This window comes from Taurulus bubalis, assembly GCF_910589615.1.
Source record: "Taurulus bubalis genome assembly, chromosome: 6".
NCBI classification, from domain to species: Eukaryota; Metazoa; Chordata; class Actinopteri; order Perciformes; family Cottidae; genus Taurulus; species Taurulus bubalis.
The window spans coordinates 14,220,744-14,237,469 of NC_136594.1; the positions used below are offsets into that span (position 1 = coordinate 14,220,744).

Below are 16,726 nucleotides of genomic sequence, written 5' to 3' on the forward strand. Positions count from 1 at the left end.
CAGAGTATATTGGCATCAGGGAGAAATGATGTTGCTATTGAGACTGACATTTAATGAAAAAAGAATGAGAAGATGGGGGATACTTCGGGTTGACCTTTTTAGAATTGCAAAAGAAAAGAAAGGGACGTCTTTGGTGTTGAGGAAGCTGCAAACTCGTCCAAGTCCTAATTTTAGACCCCAACTGCCTTATAAATGTATTTTTCTTACAAACCCCACACCTCCAGTTTGAAACTCAGGCTTTCTGTTGAAAACAAATTGCTGTCTAACTAACACAACTGGTGTGTAAATGAGTAAATTCGGTGTAAATGGAATTTTATTACAGATAATTACAAGCAATTACTTTATTGAAAAGCAATGGGTGACACCAACTCTCTTATTTCAAACCCTCTCATTCTTTTAGCTGTTCAGAATGATAGTAAGTGGAATGTCTTTAGTTCGTCTACCCTCAAAAGTGTGTGACCTTGGCAAGATGCCAAACCCTCAAATGCCATGTGTAAATGGAGACGTTGAGCTATTTTTGGCCAGAGGTAAAGAATGCTGCCGTTGGACTGTGATAGTGTCTGTATCGCTGACATGTAAAACAAGCTTAGCAAACAAGTGCTGATTCTATATCATTTACACACCTGTAATACAATACCTCTGCTGATGCAATTGTGTCCCATGGTGGGATACTAACTGTCACAAAATAACAAGAACAAACTGAAATGAAGTGGAAGAACACAAACCCATCAAAGTGGTTCAGCCATTAACAATAAAATACTGAAGTACTAGATTTGCATAAACAAATTTGTTTTGTGTGTGTTATCGACACGTGTTGTACAAATATGTGTAGACTTTGCTGTGGCCTATACGCTTCCGTTTAGTTCCCAGAGTTAAGTACAGTCACTTCCTAATGATCTAACAGGTTTAGTGATGGCAGTGGATGATAGCATTACCAGACAGGCTAGTTGAGCCTGCACACTGAGGTCTGCCACCACACCAGACGTTAAAGAACGATGGCAAATGCATTAAAATGTTGCATTACATGTTATTGTATGGTCTGGCTGTACATTTTATTTATGAAGGATATGATCCATTGAGAATTAATTCATGCCATTTCCATGAAAACAGGATGTGCCAGCAAGTATCAGAACTTTGGCTCAGATTGAATCAAGGTCATCGCAAAGAGTCATTATGTTGTTTGCTGTTCAGTTCTACAAGGGTGAAATTCACCGTTAGTAAGTGAAAACAGATCACATACATAATCAATGTCAATATTATGCAATAGCCTGCAGGTTCATATAGCTTGGTCTTCATTCCTCACATCTTCATTCTCCTTCCCTGTGTTCCTCTTTCATGCATTATTTGCACTCTCAAAGTTCAATAAAAGCAAAAATACAGGAGAATAATCCTCATCAAGTGAAGCATGTGTGGCCTATTTCTACTCTCCCTCTCCTTCTGGAAGTCCTTGTGTGTGTGTTGGAAAAAGTTTGCGGCCTATGAGGGTTTCAAAAGACTACTAATTACAAATACGGATGGCTTCATAAAAATAATTTTGAGAACAAAATCGGTATGCGGATGCTTGTATAATTTGTCTAATTAGCTGTGCAGATTTGGATTGCATTAATATTACAGTAGCATCTGTGTCAAATGGATCACTTAACCGCAGATAAGAATATGCAGCGCGCTCTGCTGGGAAATGGCTGCAATTACAACACATTGCAATTCAGGAGGCATAATTGCGGGCTGCGAGGTGATAAAGTGATTAGCCCTGTCATCTCACAGCAAGAGGGGCCAGGGTTCAATCCCCGCGTTTGAATTCCATGGAATGGAATAATGAATGCAAACGACGTAATTCCATAAACAGAAAAAAAAATATATAAAGAGCAGATATTCATGCTCTTTATATTTCCATGTTTTCACCACAGTAAAAGTAGAACAAATCAATGTTTGCATGCAGTTTTTTATTATGCCAATATATACTTTTCCTTCAGCTGAGAAGAGTGAGAAGAGTTGCCTTCTTCACCATCAGTTTGTATCGAATAAAGCTTCTGCATTCATATAAATAATAATAATATAATGTGTTGTCTTTCCTAATTGAACTTATGTTATGTCATCTGAATGTAATGATGCAGATACAGGTACAGGTGGCACTTTTGGGATTTGGCGGGTGAATCCTACTGACTTTTCATCTAGTGTTACCAGCAGGTCGAATGTTCTACTTGCAGGGGACTATCCACAAGGATTGTCCCACTATTTGGGAAAGACATTAATGGTTGCACAGGTTGAAATTTGTGGTTGTGAGTGAATTTTATTGATAACTATTGGATGGATTGCGATAAAACTTGTGTTCCCCACAGGATGAATTGTAATAACTTTGGTGATCCCTCAAACATGGTTTAATGACTAAATTCCAGCAGAAATAATGACATTGTTGAGTGCCAATCATCAGAAATTAGCTTGCTAACACGCTAACATAAGACAATGAACATGGTAAACATTACACCTCATGTTGGCATTGAGCTCAAAGCTCCACTGAGAGGAAGTACAGTTTCACAGAGACGGTTTGATATTAAATAAATGATGCAGATCAGAGATGGGAATATAGATTTAACAGAAATATAGGTCTTCAGTTTACAATAATGTACCAGAAAGAAAAGCATCAAGTTCTCACATTTGATAAACTGGAACCAGCAAACGTTTGGCAATAAACTTTTTGTGTATGATCGATTAATCGACTAATCATTGCAGCTCTAGATGCACATTTTCAATATGATTTCAATATCACTATCAGTACCAGCACACATCCACCAGAGGGCCTGAATAAAACAAGACAAAAATGTAACTTCCAGTTACTGTCAACTATAACTGATTCTTTAAATGAGATTAAAATAATATATATATATATATATATATATATATATATATATATATAAATATATATATATATATATATATATATATATATATATATATATATGCATTTGTGAATGAATGTTTATAGAGTGTTTACTCTAATAGTAATTTAGAGATTGAACCAGATTTGGTTTGGCTTTAAATCAGTCAATAGTCTTTATTTATGTGTTGATATTACATACAATATAGTGCTGCAGTCGCATCGGTAACTTGCTGTCCACTTATATTCTACCCATAAGGCAACAGCTGACGTTGATGGTGATATTTCGCCCTGCTGGGACACAGAAACATGTCCTGCAGGTGTGTACGAGCAGAGAGCAGCATGAGTGCAGGAAGTGGTTTTCAGAGTCTGACAAGCCGATCTCAGCAGGAAGCGCAGCCTCGCTTTGACAGGAAACTGATCTTAACAGTCAACAGTCCATATACCCACAGGTACCTAACAAGGGGATTATTTCACTCTTTTACTAATAGACTGCTGTATTGATTATGGAATGATTATGATAATTGGTTGTGGTATTGGTGTTCTAGACCTTTACGTGTAATATCATTAAAATATTCATTAGACAAGAGAAATGTTGTAATTTATGTCATTCAAGTAAAATTATGAGTGTATAAAGTGTATTTGAATAATTATCTTGGTAGGTTTTCATGAAAAATAAAAAGAAACAGAGTGGGTTGGAGATGAAGTTGCATCCTCCATCATTTACATGAAGAATGTAAAACCCCGCTTCTCATATTCATAGTATACTCATAGTGGGACTGACTCAAGAAGAGACAGACAAGCAGGTTTCCTTTGTGGTAGAGTTGGAGCTGAACTATATATAAAATCACACTTTGAAAAATATCTGCATTACTTTCTTGATTTCTTCAAGACATCCTGGGTCATGTGTTTATTCAAGAGAGAGTCAGGGAGAGTTTAATTTGGAGGAATACCTGAGACAAAAGCAGAACAGGAAGTGAGAAAGAAGGGAAGTATTTGGTGAAAACAAAGCACAGAAAAAAAATATTTCTCTGCGGCATTTCACGAGGAAGCAAGCGCCCTGTGAGTGAGAGGAGCTGGGCGCTGCAGCAAAGCAACGGCAGACAGAGCAACTAGTTGCATGTTACCGGATAACATTTGGCAAGACAGGAAACGAGAGAAGCAGAGAGACAGAACAAGTGAAGGCACCGACTACTTTGACATCCTTAGCACTCAGAACAGTCTTAAAGATAGCAGTGAATCAGAAGGTGAGGTCTCCTGTGAAGGCATTTAAATTCTAATTTTGATTGATGCATCCTTGAAAGGAGAGACAACACTTTAGTCACAAAAGTCTCAAATCTAGAAATGGGCACTGAGGAGAAAGATTTAGAGCCTGCAGCTCAACAACCAGCGAAGGAGCAGGAATCACCAGAGAGAGAAAAGGAATCGACAGCGGATCCTCTCCAAGGACAAACCTCTGATACCAACGACCCCCTCAACAAGTACAAGTGGCAAACCGGGTCCAAGGGACAACTCAATGACTTGAAAGAAGATGGAGAAGCTTCTTCCACATCTACAATCGATAAGAGTCAGAAGGCCTCCACCAACAAGTGGAGCAAGATGCAGAACTGGCGCAAGGCCCTGAGCGAGGACCCTGGGAAAGGTGGAGATGGAGTCAAGCCAGATAAAGGCGCCAGAAAGAACCCCTTCAGAAGGGCGCTATCCGAGCCTCCCGGGTCACTGTTTGCAGCCCTGACCCCTTCCTCCAGCTCTGCCAGCTCAGCTCATGCAGCATCAACGTCAGCTGCTGCAGAGACCTCAGGGGTCTCCTCCACAGACCCTTCACAGAAAGGGGGCGGAGGGGCGCTCCTAAAAAAGTACCTGAGGACCGTGTCCCAGAAGCTCAAAAGGCCCCGGCTGCAGAGTCGGAACAGCACCCCAGCATTACTGCAAGGTAACCCCATATAGTCAAACGATATCAACTTTATTCTCAGTGTTCCAAATCATGTTTGAGAGTACTGCTGTGGTTGGAATGATTAATCTTGTGGTAAATACATCAAATTGTGGTAAAATTTTAATCCCTAGATAATTGTTTAACATTGCAAAAAATGGTGCGTCATGTAGTTAAAGTATTATTTCCTTTTACTGTATGATCATTCAGTGCCCCTTTACAGTGGTGGTGTATGTTCCTTTCTTCACAATGACACATTATACATGGCTGTTCCACTGTTAAGTATTTCAACATCTAGTGCCATATTAGACAAACTCAGTAATAAAACTCAACCTGATAGCAAAGCTGACAAACCTAAACTTAGACAACCTTAAGGAGGAACGGAACAGTATAAAAATAAAAGATCATTATCTATAACATAATTATATATTACAATATCCACAAAACTAGTTGCAATGAATTGAAGACACTTTGGGTTAAATTCTGAGAGACTGGAAGTTATTTATCAACCAATAAAAGCCACAGTCAGGTGTACATTTAAATTGGAGATGAATGTAAAACTTATTTTGAAAATCTCTATTTAAAAACTTAAACATTTTAAGCAAAAGAGTAGATCTAAAAAAAACTAAAGCATATTAAAAAAAAGAATGAAAAACTACCAGACATCACTAAGACATCATTGGAATGGTATCTTAAACAACAATTACCAGCAGCTTAATTAAATATGCTAAAGTTTGTTAACTATCCAGAGTTTTCCCTGTAAATTGTGTTTGATGACACCTCGTCAAATCGACTATACAGAAGGATCTGCATCTGTGGTAACCTCAAAAATATATACCAGTATTCTCAACAAATATGTATAGACATGCAACAAATTGGATGTCTACAGCATCAATAACTGCTGTTTTTTAAACACAGAAATCAAGTGTCAGATCATGCAAATTATCTGGAAAATTCCCCCCACTGAAAAAAGACTAAAGCTATCAGACTAGCATAACCCAGACCTTCTTTATCAGTTCTGGCAGGTCCTCAAGGTGAACATGGCAAAGACCAAAATGATCACTTTCCAAAAAAGGTCAAAACTGCTGATAAATGGCACAGAAATATAGCTGAAACTGAATAGCAGCAAACATTTACAAACCACTCTCACAGGAAACTTCCGCTCTGGAAGGAACACAAAGCTAAAGCATTACATTTCACCATTTAGATCCTGGGAAGGACATCGCTGAGTAAAATGTAATCAGATCTTGTGGTACTTAGGTGTGTTCATTCTTTTATAAAAATAGCGTTCAAGAAAAAAATACAATAAAGCCACTACAAGGAATTTTCATTTTGTGTTGATTTTGGCAGTTCATGTGGGAGAAAGTGGGAATGTTTCCAGTTCTTTTAGAAAACTTTTCATTTTACTGCAGCAGGGTCTGACAGTCTGCACCTCGCAGTCCTGGTTCTGCCTCTGCCGGGCCTCCCTTCACTCTAGTGGGCCCAGCAATACGGCCTTGGTCTCCAGCAGCGTGGTCTACTGAGTACATTTTGGGCCTCGGCTGACTAAGACCACAGAAACAATAAAAACGTTGGCAACACAAAGAATGAGCAACAATTATCCAACTGTAAAAGAGATTTCATCTGGATTATAAATATTGATAAACAAAGAGTTTATTTTCAATCTATAGATTATTTTAGGAAAGCCAAACAAGTATAACATCATGCCAATTAATCTTATTGAAAAGGAGAACATTTAAATCTAAAGTGTTGTGCAAATGTTGAAGGATATTTACACTACAGAGGCACCACAGGATGTGCATAGCTCATCTTGGTGTGTCATGAAAAGAGAGTGATAGCATCAGTAACGCCAGCAACTCCACAAATGGGAGTGGCCAAATCCTGTGGGAGATAAGTGCCATCATGCCATAAGGACCAGCGTGTGCCTGTAATTACAGTCCATGCACTTTTTTTATCATGTACATTTATCATTTGATTATATAGTTGGTTCTCCAGAGTGTGAGACCGCTTCCAACAGTTCAACACAATTCTCTATAAGCTGCACAGTTACAAATATCAATGTGTGTGTGTGTTTGTGTGTGCACATCTGTTTGTGTGGCAGATTTGGACGAGGTTGTACCCACTGAACTCCCAAGGCTACAATGGGTTCCACATCAGGAGCTGCCCTTGTGGGACATTAGCAACTGTCTGCTTGAAGATGGACAAATTCTAATTTCTCCAGAAGAAGAGGTATCAACAGACTCGTACACCAACTCCCCATAGTTCACCAAAATTCATTACATCTGCAGGTGTAAGCGCTACACTTCCAGTTCAATGATAAAGTGTGTGTGTGTGTGTGTGTGTGTGTGTGTGTGTGTGTGTGTGTGTGTGTGTGTGTGTGCGTGTGTGTGTGTGTGTGTGTATATGTGTGTGTGTGTGTGTTTTCCTCAGCCTATGATGTGGACTCGGAAAATGTCCAACCCGAGCATGGAGAACCTCATAGATATTGATACAGGTAAATATACCACCAACACACAATGAAGAACAAACGACACAAAGCCAAACCATAGGAAATGTTGACATGTATGACCAGCATAACAGCTATGACATCACAGCAACACTTTGTATGATAGTGCAGAGGAAATGGCTGAATGTTTATGCGTGCGAGTGACTGACAAATGACTTCCTCTATGTTTTTTTGGGGAAGATAACATCTCGCCTGGGTGTTCGCACATTCAAATGAAAGCTAGAGAGTACGAGCATAGTCAGTATCTGCTTCCATTCAAGGGGTTTTGCTTATGAAGAAGCTGGACTGTAGAAGTGACGGATCCTGTAATGTTTTTGGCTCGTTGGCTCGGTGTCACCATCATGATGATAAAGCGAGATGGCCGAGCTTAATGGACTGTTAAAAAAGACCAGCACCACTTGAGATCAAAGTAACAAGACTGTGGAACAACTCCGGACTAAATGATGGGATTTAGACGCTGGTTTGTTTGTGGTGGGAGTTTCGGTAAGGGAAGATCAGTACTCTATATTTTAAACTCTTATATTCATCTTTGATCTTTGAAAGAAGATATATTTGCCTTACAACTGAAGGGTTTAAACAATTATACCGGAGAGAAAAATCAGGAGAAATCATGGCAGAATGTGATTTTCAAATGTCATCCTCTGCAAAGCATTAAATGGGTTTCAATAATGTCTTCTAGCGAAATATAGAAAAAAATAGTAAAGTTTACTTCGATCGCTGCAGGGCCAGCAGAATACCATATCCTGTATGACCTAATCTGAAGGTATTTATTTCGGCTTTAACTGATGGTTTGAGAGTTTAGTCTTTCTCTACTGGAAGTGCAGAAATAAGTGCTGGTGTTGGGTTGGAGGAACAGCAACACAGAATTTTGAGAGTGGCTTGAACCCAACTAAACATTTTGTTTAGATATTTGAGGCCTGGAAATGATTCAGATCCAACGTATAGACTAGAAACATGATAAAGAAAGAAACTATAGTTCTACATGTATAATCACCTTTAGTTAAACCAAGAATATTGAAACAAACTGGCATACATTTTCTTTTCAGTTAATTGTCAATATCAAAAAGTTAATTTCTTCCCGATACTCAGAATGTAGCCCTGACCATGTGAGGTCACCAAATGGTCCTCGACCAAAGAACCAAGATGGCGGTGTGAGGGTGAGTATTGTACACCCCAGAGATAACTACTACCCCTGCATTTCCTGTTGACATAATACATAATTGCCCGGATACACCATGCTTGCCTTTAGGCTCTGATCAAGAGACGTCTCGAGAACAGGGCCAAGAAGAACAGCAACACCCAAATTAACCCTAAAGGGCTAAACAAAGGAAGCAGGTAAAGTACACAGTGATGTTTATGAATGCAAATACAATGCATAAGTATGCTTGGACATTCAAACAATCTTTGTTGTGTTGGCTGTGTACTCCAGAACATCCTATTTGACATGAAACCTTGAATATGAGATTTACGTGCATGTATAGTCTTGATTCGTGGTTGTTTACACCTATAATGGGTTAAAAGTGTAGTAACTGTTACCCTTGATATTATCCTCTTGCACGGTCCAAAACTTTAGTGGATCTATGAATAAACTCTTCAGCCGCACTAGCATCTCCGTGAGGCTGAGCTAAATGCTAATGTTAGCATGTTAACATGCTCACAACTACATGTTTACATGCTGAGGTACAGTATAGGTATTATGTTGACCATGTCAGTATAGGCTACAACCGCTGGGGCCCATGAATGTCTGTACAACATGGCATAGCAATCAATGTGATCTTTACAAGGCCTTATTTTGGAAACTTACCCCAAAAACATAATAAATATATTATTCCATATGTATGTAACCTTTCATAGTACTACCTATGTCTGTGAAAGTTCTACAAAGATATAAAGTCCAATGGGCACTAACAATGGGCGGTAAAATGTGAAAGTAAATTGTATTACCCTTGAGAAATCATGTTATTTTACACTTCACATTTTTTATATTTCTATTTTGACTGACCTATTCATCTCTGATTATGTCTCAGACACTATGGTTCCCGGGAGTCTGTGTCAATTCCGGTCAGTGTATTGGGGAGTCTAGATCTGAGTGCAGACACCAGCACTGTCATCAGGCCGGTCCACAGCTCCATTTTGGGAGAGAAGTACTGCTTTGAGGTACACTTTGACTTATACATTCGGTCTAAGATACTGGCTACTCAAGGAGCATCATACAGTGCCCTCCATTGGTTCGAAAAAATACACCTTTTTATCCCAATAAGGCTAACAAGTCCTGTTGGTTTCAATGCAGGTGATAAACTCTGACAACACCCACTGCTTTGGATGCTCTTCAGCTGCCGAACGTGATCGTTGGATTGAAGACCTGAGAAGGGCTGCCCAGCCCAACAAGGTTAGCCATTAGCTCCAATACAATGTATAATGCTAAATCAAAACACTAATGAAAGGAACTCAATGCATCTCTGTTCACAGGATAACATTGAGCGCACAGAGAACTCCCTGAGTCTGTGGGTAAATGAAGTAAAGGATCTGCCAGCCAAACGGAGTTATTACTGCGAGGTACACCTGGACGGGACCCTGTTTGCCCGCACCAGCAGCCGAGTTGTCGGCAAGCCGTCTAACCGCTCAAGCCTGGCAGGGGACAACTTCACTGGGTCTTTAGGAGGTCTGGGGGCCAGTGGAGGTGTGGCTGGAGGGTGTCAGTTATTCTGGGGGGAATTCTTTGAGCTAGACAACCTGCCGTGTGTCTCCCAAATCACCCTGCACCTCTTCCGAGAAGAAGACCCCAAGAAAAAGCGTCACTCGAGAGATGAATCCAGCCTGCACCCACTGGGTAGTGTGGCCATACCTTTAGCTGAGATAAAAGGGAGAACGTATCACGAGAAGTGGTATCCCATTACTCCATACAAAGCCTCAGGCACAGTGGGGAACAAAGAACTGCTGGGTCCACAGGCTTCACTCCGCATCAAGGCCCGTTTTCAGAATTTGAAAGTGCTGCCCATGGAGAAATACAAAGAGTTTGCTGAGTATGTAACGGTGGATTATGTGGAAATGTGCAGAAACCTGGAGCCACTTCTGAATGTGAAGGAGAAGGAAGAGCTGGCAGGAGCTCTGGTCCATGTACTGCAGAGCATTGGCAAAGCCAAGGTGGAGTCTCAAACAAAATGCATATAAGCCAACTGCACCAAATACGATTTGAAAAATACAACAAAAAGGAATAATCAACATTTGTTTTCTAATCTATATCTGTGCTTCAGGAGTTCCTCCTTGATCTGGGCAGTGCAGAGGTTGAGCGTCTTGGAGAGAAGGAGGCATTGATCTTCAGAGAGAACACATTGGCCACTAAAGCCATAGATGAATACATGAAGCTGGTTGGCCAAAAGTACCTCATTGTTACACTCGGTAGGGAAGCTCAATGGTAAAGGTGGCTTCTTGTAATTGGTATTGATTGGTGCTTTGTATTCATCAAATGCTGTTCTTTCTTTTCATTGCAGGGGACTTCATCACCCGTCTTTACTCCTCAGTGGAGAACTGTGAAGTTGACCCTCTGAAATGCCTTGCCTCTGAATTGTCAAACAACCAGAAGCACCTGATGGAAGCCTGTGAAGAGGTGGTGAAGAAGATTATTGAGACCCATGGGTGAGAGAAGAGAACTCGACATAGAAAAAGACATGAAGTAACAAATATTCAATGTTTAGACTTGTGTTGCGCTAAAGAAGAAGTCCAATTCACAATGCCGATACTTGATATGTTTCTTGCCTCCAGACCTTTTCCTGAAGAGTTAAACAAGATATTCTCTAGCTGGGTGGAGCTATGTGAAGACCAGAGCAGACCAGAGATTGGCCAGCGTCTCATCTCTGCTTCTCTCTTCCTACGATTCTTATGCCCTGCTATCCTCAGTCCTTCTCTTTTTGGCCTGACGCAGCCTTATCCAGAGCCAAACACTCTTCGTACCCTCACCTTAACTGCCAAAGTCATCCAGAATCTGGCCAACTTTACCCAGTGAGTGGCTTCTTTTTTACAAAATCTAATGAGAATGAAGAATCTACTGAGTTTTTCTTATATGGCTTAAAGTAAATGAAACTTTTTGTTCTGATTCAGGTTTGGAGAGAAGGAGGAGTACATGCTCTTTATGAACGAATTCCTGCAGCAGCACTGGGATGGAATGAGAGGTTTTCTACACACAGTGTCAAATCTAGACACAGAAATCACAATGTCTTCCTTCGATGGCTATGTGGATCTGCCTCTACGCTTGGCTGTGCTCCATGGCCTTCTGGTAGACATCATCTATCAGAGGGACCAGGTAGGACAGAAAACACACAAGTCCAGTTGGGTTGTTAGTTGTAAAGGTTTCTGTAACTCTTGCAGCATTTAACATTTGATTTAACATGAACTTCAAGGTTGTGTATTAGACGCCATACAGGCCATGTCTCCAATTGCCTCCTTAAAAGGCTAATTTACACCTGATAGTAAATATGTGATCTGTAGCCAGATACTATTTGGATAAAGAGCTGGACATTTGTGTTTCATTTTAATCTGCCAGCCTAACTCCAGATGTAGTCAGGCATAATTGACGACATCTTGATTTATGTTTTCATGTATAGCTTACCTTAATAACATTTTTCTTATTAATACAGAGCACCAAGGTACTGACCGAATGTTTAGGGAGTATACTAAATGGGGCCCAACATGCATCTTGTTTCTCTTGCAGGACACAATTGAAAAGCTGCACCCTCTGCCTTCGATTCTAAACCAGATTACAGAGTCACTTTGCCCAGAAGCCCATCGGATAATAATTAGCAGGTATGTTGAAGGCCTACCGGTATGTCAAATTATACTTCTCACCAACTTGCAATGTTGTAGGATCTTAAAGATTGTGTTGTTACATGTTACTCAGTTGGCTCTTTCTTGCAGCCAAATGGGACAAGCCAAACCTATGTACGTTCCTCCCAAAGACTTGGCCAAGTACAGCCCTCACCAGCCATCCCTCCAACAGCTTCCTGTGGACTCCAAAGGCCTACGAGACGGGTACGGGAGTTGTATGTTTCTGGGCTCAGCCAATATTGCTTTTAAGACGTCAATAACATGAAGGCCACTAGGTCTATTTTAATAATTTTGGTGTGATAACAAACAGTACACCTGTGAGTCATTGTGCAGATGTGTTAATACCACTATATATGCTACTGTTTAAGAGTAAATGAAGATGGCATACAGCCCAAATTAGAGATTTCAGGTTCGCCTAAAAAAGAAAGCACTTTCAGGATGATTATCTCCTTGGAATGATGCATCAGCCTGCCTAGGCCTCTTCCAGTGGTAGCACAATATGTGACCAGTCTCTCTGCAAAGTTTTACTTTGAAAAAGTGAAGCAGAACCAAATTAGAGCATTTTTAGTAAAGGCAGTTTAGGCGAGGTCCCCAAAATGGACATTTGGGCACATTTGGCACCATGGGTGCCATTTGACTTTTCTCATGTAGCAAACAATATATTTCACTTGTATATTACTAATGTTGTTCAATACATCCAAATACATTTTTTCTTAAAAAAAAATTTTTGGGATGAAAATGATGTTTACACACATACATACATATATACATATATATATATATATATATATATATATATATATATATATATATATATATATATATATATATATATACACACACACATACATACATACATATATACATATATACATACATATACACATACACATACACACCCGGTTTACAATGAATCATCATCGTAAACCGGGTACTCAGCGTCCTTTTGGACTAATTTAAAGATGTCACAAACGGAGAAAGTTTGCTTTTTCACAGGTCTTGACATAGTAGCTAAAACAAGTAATTCTGAAGTTCTACAAAGTGCTCGAAAGGTCTACAAATCAGTGCGTAATAGGAGCTAGAGAAACAGTTGCTTTCCGTCCGTTTGTCTGGTGCGTAATGAAGACTTTCTCATCCCTGGCCACTTATGATTACGCACGGAGTTATCTCGGTAATTAGTTGGCCGATTTCAGAAAATGAGCTATCCCTGGAATAGTCACAGCCTATAAAATCGATCTGTAAACTCAAAAAGACGATTGACAGCACTGTGAGCCAATAGGTTACAGATAGGCGTCGTCATTGGTGAAGCATATGATCCGATACGCTGATAGTCTGCCCATCTACCTGGTCAGAACGGCCCCTCCCAAAGTTTGCGATGATTTGAAAGAGACACAGGATATCAGTTGAAAATGAAACAGTGTGGATTTACCGGGAAAAAAATCGTTTTCTACGTTTTATCATCAAAGGTAAGACGGATTGGCTGACCGTAAAGCGATAAAGCTATTTATGTTGCTGGTGTTCCTTTGCTCATAAGTTGCTGATACTTTGGGTTACAGGGATTTGCTTGATATGTGTGGAATCTGCGTGGAAGCCGCTTGCTTTTTGCCGTCTCACTTTGTTTGCTGGCTGCTAGATACGGATCGCCTGGTCCAGAAACCTGCCGTGAGAGTATATTTATGGCGATTTACGTCTATACTATATTTGTGATCTTTTATTTATTGTTTGAGTTGTGTTTGGCGCATGTACATGGCAATGAAATATTCTTGTAGCCCTGATTTTTGTTAATTTTTGTAGGTCTTATATTTCTGTGTTATTTAGATTATTATCTAAAGTCCCCCAATAGGGATACCCTCGGGCTGATGGGGTCTTACCAATCCATTCATCCATTTAATTTCTGCCACATTTTTTGCCAAAGTATTTTCTTTATTTTGACAGGCTAGTTTAACAGTCACCTGGGTCGCAAATACAAGTGATTCATATTTTTTATTGTATGTTTTTCATCCCACACCGTTAAACCTTTAGAATATCATATGCACCATGTACAAAAGTACATTTCACTATGTTTACTGCAATAAGTGTGTGGGAAGGGAAAGGCGTCTGTCATATTATTAGTAGCCAACGGTGACTGACATCATTTGATCAATTTGGGTATGGAAATACAGGTGTAGGATGGTTTAACCTGCTAAAATGATTTGAGATTTTCCAAATGCCATCATTTGATGTAAGGCACTTAAATATTTGATATATGTATTAATTCATTACTTAAACAGGGATGGCAAGACTCGGATGAGTATGAGAGCGAGGAAGCCAGTCACCAGAACTCAGAGTGCTCCACACAGACGTCCTGGTCAGGCAAAACATACCTTGAAGAGGCAGACAAGCTCTGAAACTCTGCCGATAGCTGACAGTGAGCAAGAGATGGAGACCAACCAACCACTTATCTCATCACCAAATACTGTGAGTACAAAGAGGAACTGTGAGCATAGTTCAGCTATTGTGGCTACTCAGCTCAGCAGGTCATGTGCTCATGCCACAGGTAAAAGGGCTGCTCACATTTTCCGAGTTGACTATTTTTAAATATTGCATTTTCAATCAATAGTAATCAACATAATCTTGACATGTGTTTAGGCACTGCGATTGTGTGACTTTGTGTGGTTAATTAAACTAAAGTTTAAAGTAGACTATCTCTGCTCTTGTTTCAGAATGGCAGTATCAAACGTGCGCGTGCACCAGTTCCATGGATCAAAGACAGCCACAACAGGGAGTGCAGTGAGATGAAGCCTGAGAATGAGCAGTTCAACTTGCTTGATAGGGTATGTCAAACCTGATATAGGGACATCATCCTGGCTGTATAGTGTACAAACTCATTATTACATTTAATAAAATGCACAGGGTCAGGAACCTGCTGGTCTGATGGGGCCCTTCTGTGGGGAGTTTGTATGTTCTCCGAGTGTCTGTGTGGGTTTTCTGCAGGTGCTCCACAAACATGCATCTTTGGTTAATTGGTGACTCTATAATGCCTGTCGGTGTGAATGTGAGCGTAAATGGCTGTCAGCCCTGTGATTGACCAGCGATCTGTCCAGGGTGTATCCCACCTCCCAATGTCAGCTGTGATCGCCCCCCATGGCCCTCTAAAGGATAAGCAGGTATAGCTAATCAAATGGAATTTCATAAAATGTCAAATTGTCTTTTATATCCCAGCATGCTCAAGAGCTATCAGAGCTCCGTCTGGGGATAGAGCAGGTGACAGAGCGTGAGCTGGACATGGCAAAGCGCCTGGAGGACTTCATTATCCAAAGCCAGGACCAGAATGCAATGCTGCAGGCTGAGGTGACCGAGATCCGCAATCAGCTGGCTGTACGAGAAGAGCAGCTCGCCAGCGCCACCTTCAGGTAAAACGGTAGAGCTTAAAAGTAATGTGTTGCATTTGTCAGCACGTTAAAAATATGTTTAATCTTTCCTGCATTTTGTGTGTTTATTATGCACATGTGTATTCAGTCTGTATATACTGTATTCCACACTTCATAGCTTTAATTAGTCTTATAAAGATCAATTATGCAGTAAATACTTCAATTGGATTGAGTGTAGAAAGCTGTCGGCTTGCCTTTCGAACTGATATTAATTAGTTAATTCATTATTAGATTGCTTCATAAAATGTTGGTGTTCTTGTCGATATGAACATTTCTTTTATCTGTCACAGGCTTGGTGTGATTGAGGAGGAGAGGGAGGAAGATGAGAGGAAGCTAAGTGTTGCTATTGCAGCAGCCGAGAGAATGAACGTGCTGGTAAGAAGACGTAAAAAGCTGATTATCAAGCTTCATGAGTTCATCTCATAATTCACTTTTTATCTGTTCATCCACATGTCAGTCGAACATGCAATGCACTTTAAACTATATAACTATAAAACACTATAATGTATAGTTAATTGCTAAACACAGGGTCACTTTTAACTACTGGGTTTGATTTTTAAATTCTGTATTTTTAAGTGGAAAAACATTCATTTTAAGTGTTTTAGCAGAATATTTGCACTATTTGTGTGATTCAATTATAATTTGGAGTCTTTAAATGAAATACATTTGAGAGTGAGTGTGTTTGCTGCCCTTTTTTATGAATATATATATATATATATATATATATATATGAATGAATAAATAATGCACTGTTATCAGTTCACATTCAATGCATCTTTTCATAATATTAAGTATTGTGGGGAGAAACCCCTTCTTTGTCAGTGGTGGTTTTGCATTCACGAGTGACCGGATGAATACAAATGTATGTCTGTTTTCTATATACTCACAGGAAGAGCAGCTTGCAGACCTGCTGAAGGACTTTCACCAGCTCAGTGAGTCCAACAACAGTGGCCAGAACACACAGCATCCCGAACAGCCACACATCAACAGCAACTGAACTCTGACAGTAATAATGTGGAAGTCACTTTCTGAAGTCACAGGTTTCTTTATCACTTGTATCTGTATTTTATGAATATATTTAGAATGGATTTGAGTAGGCAAACTGAGGTGAACGTGAAACCTACACAATATGTCTGTATTTCAGCTTACACTGTATCCCACCTGCAGATTTTTCTGATAAATAA

The 16,726-nt window shown here is 39.9% G+C and overlaps 1 protein-coding gene across 1 annotated transcript; it reads left to right on the forward strand.

The window, feature by feature from the left end:
* Window positions 1-4,219: 4,219 nt before the first annotated feature.
* rasal3 (RAS protein activator like 3) lies at window positions 4,220-16,726 on the forward strand (the record flags this gene model as incomplete). Its single annotated transcript, XM_079219161.1, has 17 exons — window positions 4,220-4,808; window positions 6,907-7,034; window positions 8,561-8,646; window positions 9,339-9,468; window positions 9,602-9,700; window positions 9,781-10,455; window positions 10,566-10,710; window positions 10,803-10,947; window positions 11,074-11,310; window positions 11,410-11,611; window positions 12,020-12,111; window positions 12,223-12,336; window positions 14,403-14,589; window positions 14,835-14,945; window positions 15,334-15,524; window positions 15,833-15,917; window positions 16,432-16,726. 17 exons carry the CDS (start codon window positions 4,220-4,222, stop codon window positions 16,537-16,539), a joined length of 3,324 nt encoding a protein of 1,107 aa, XP_079075287.1. The 3' UTR covers window positions 16,540-16,726.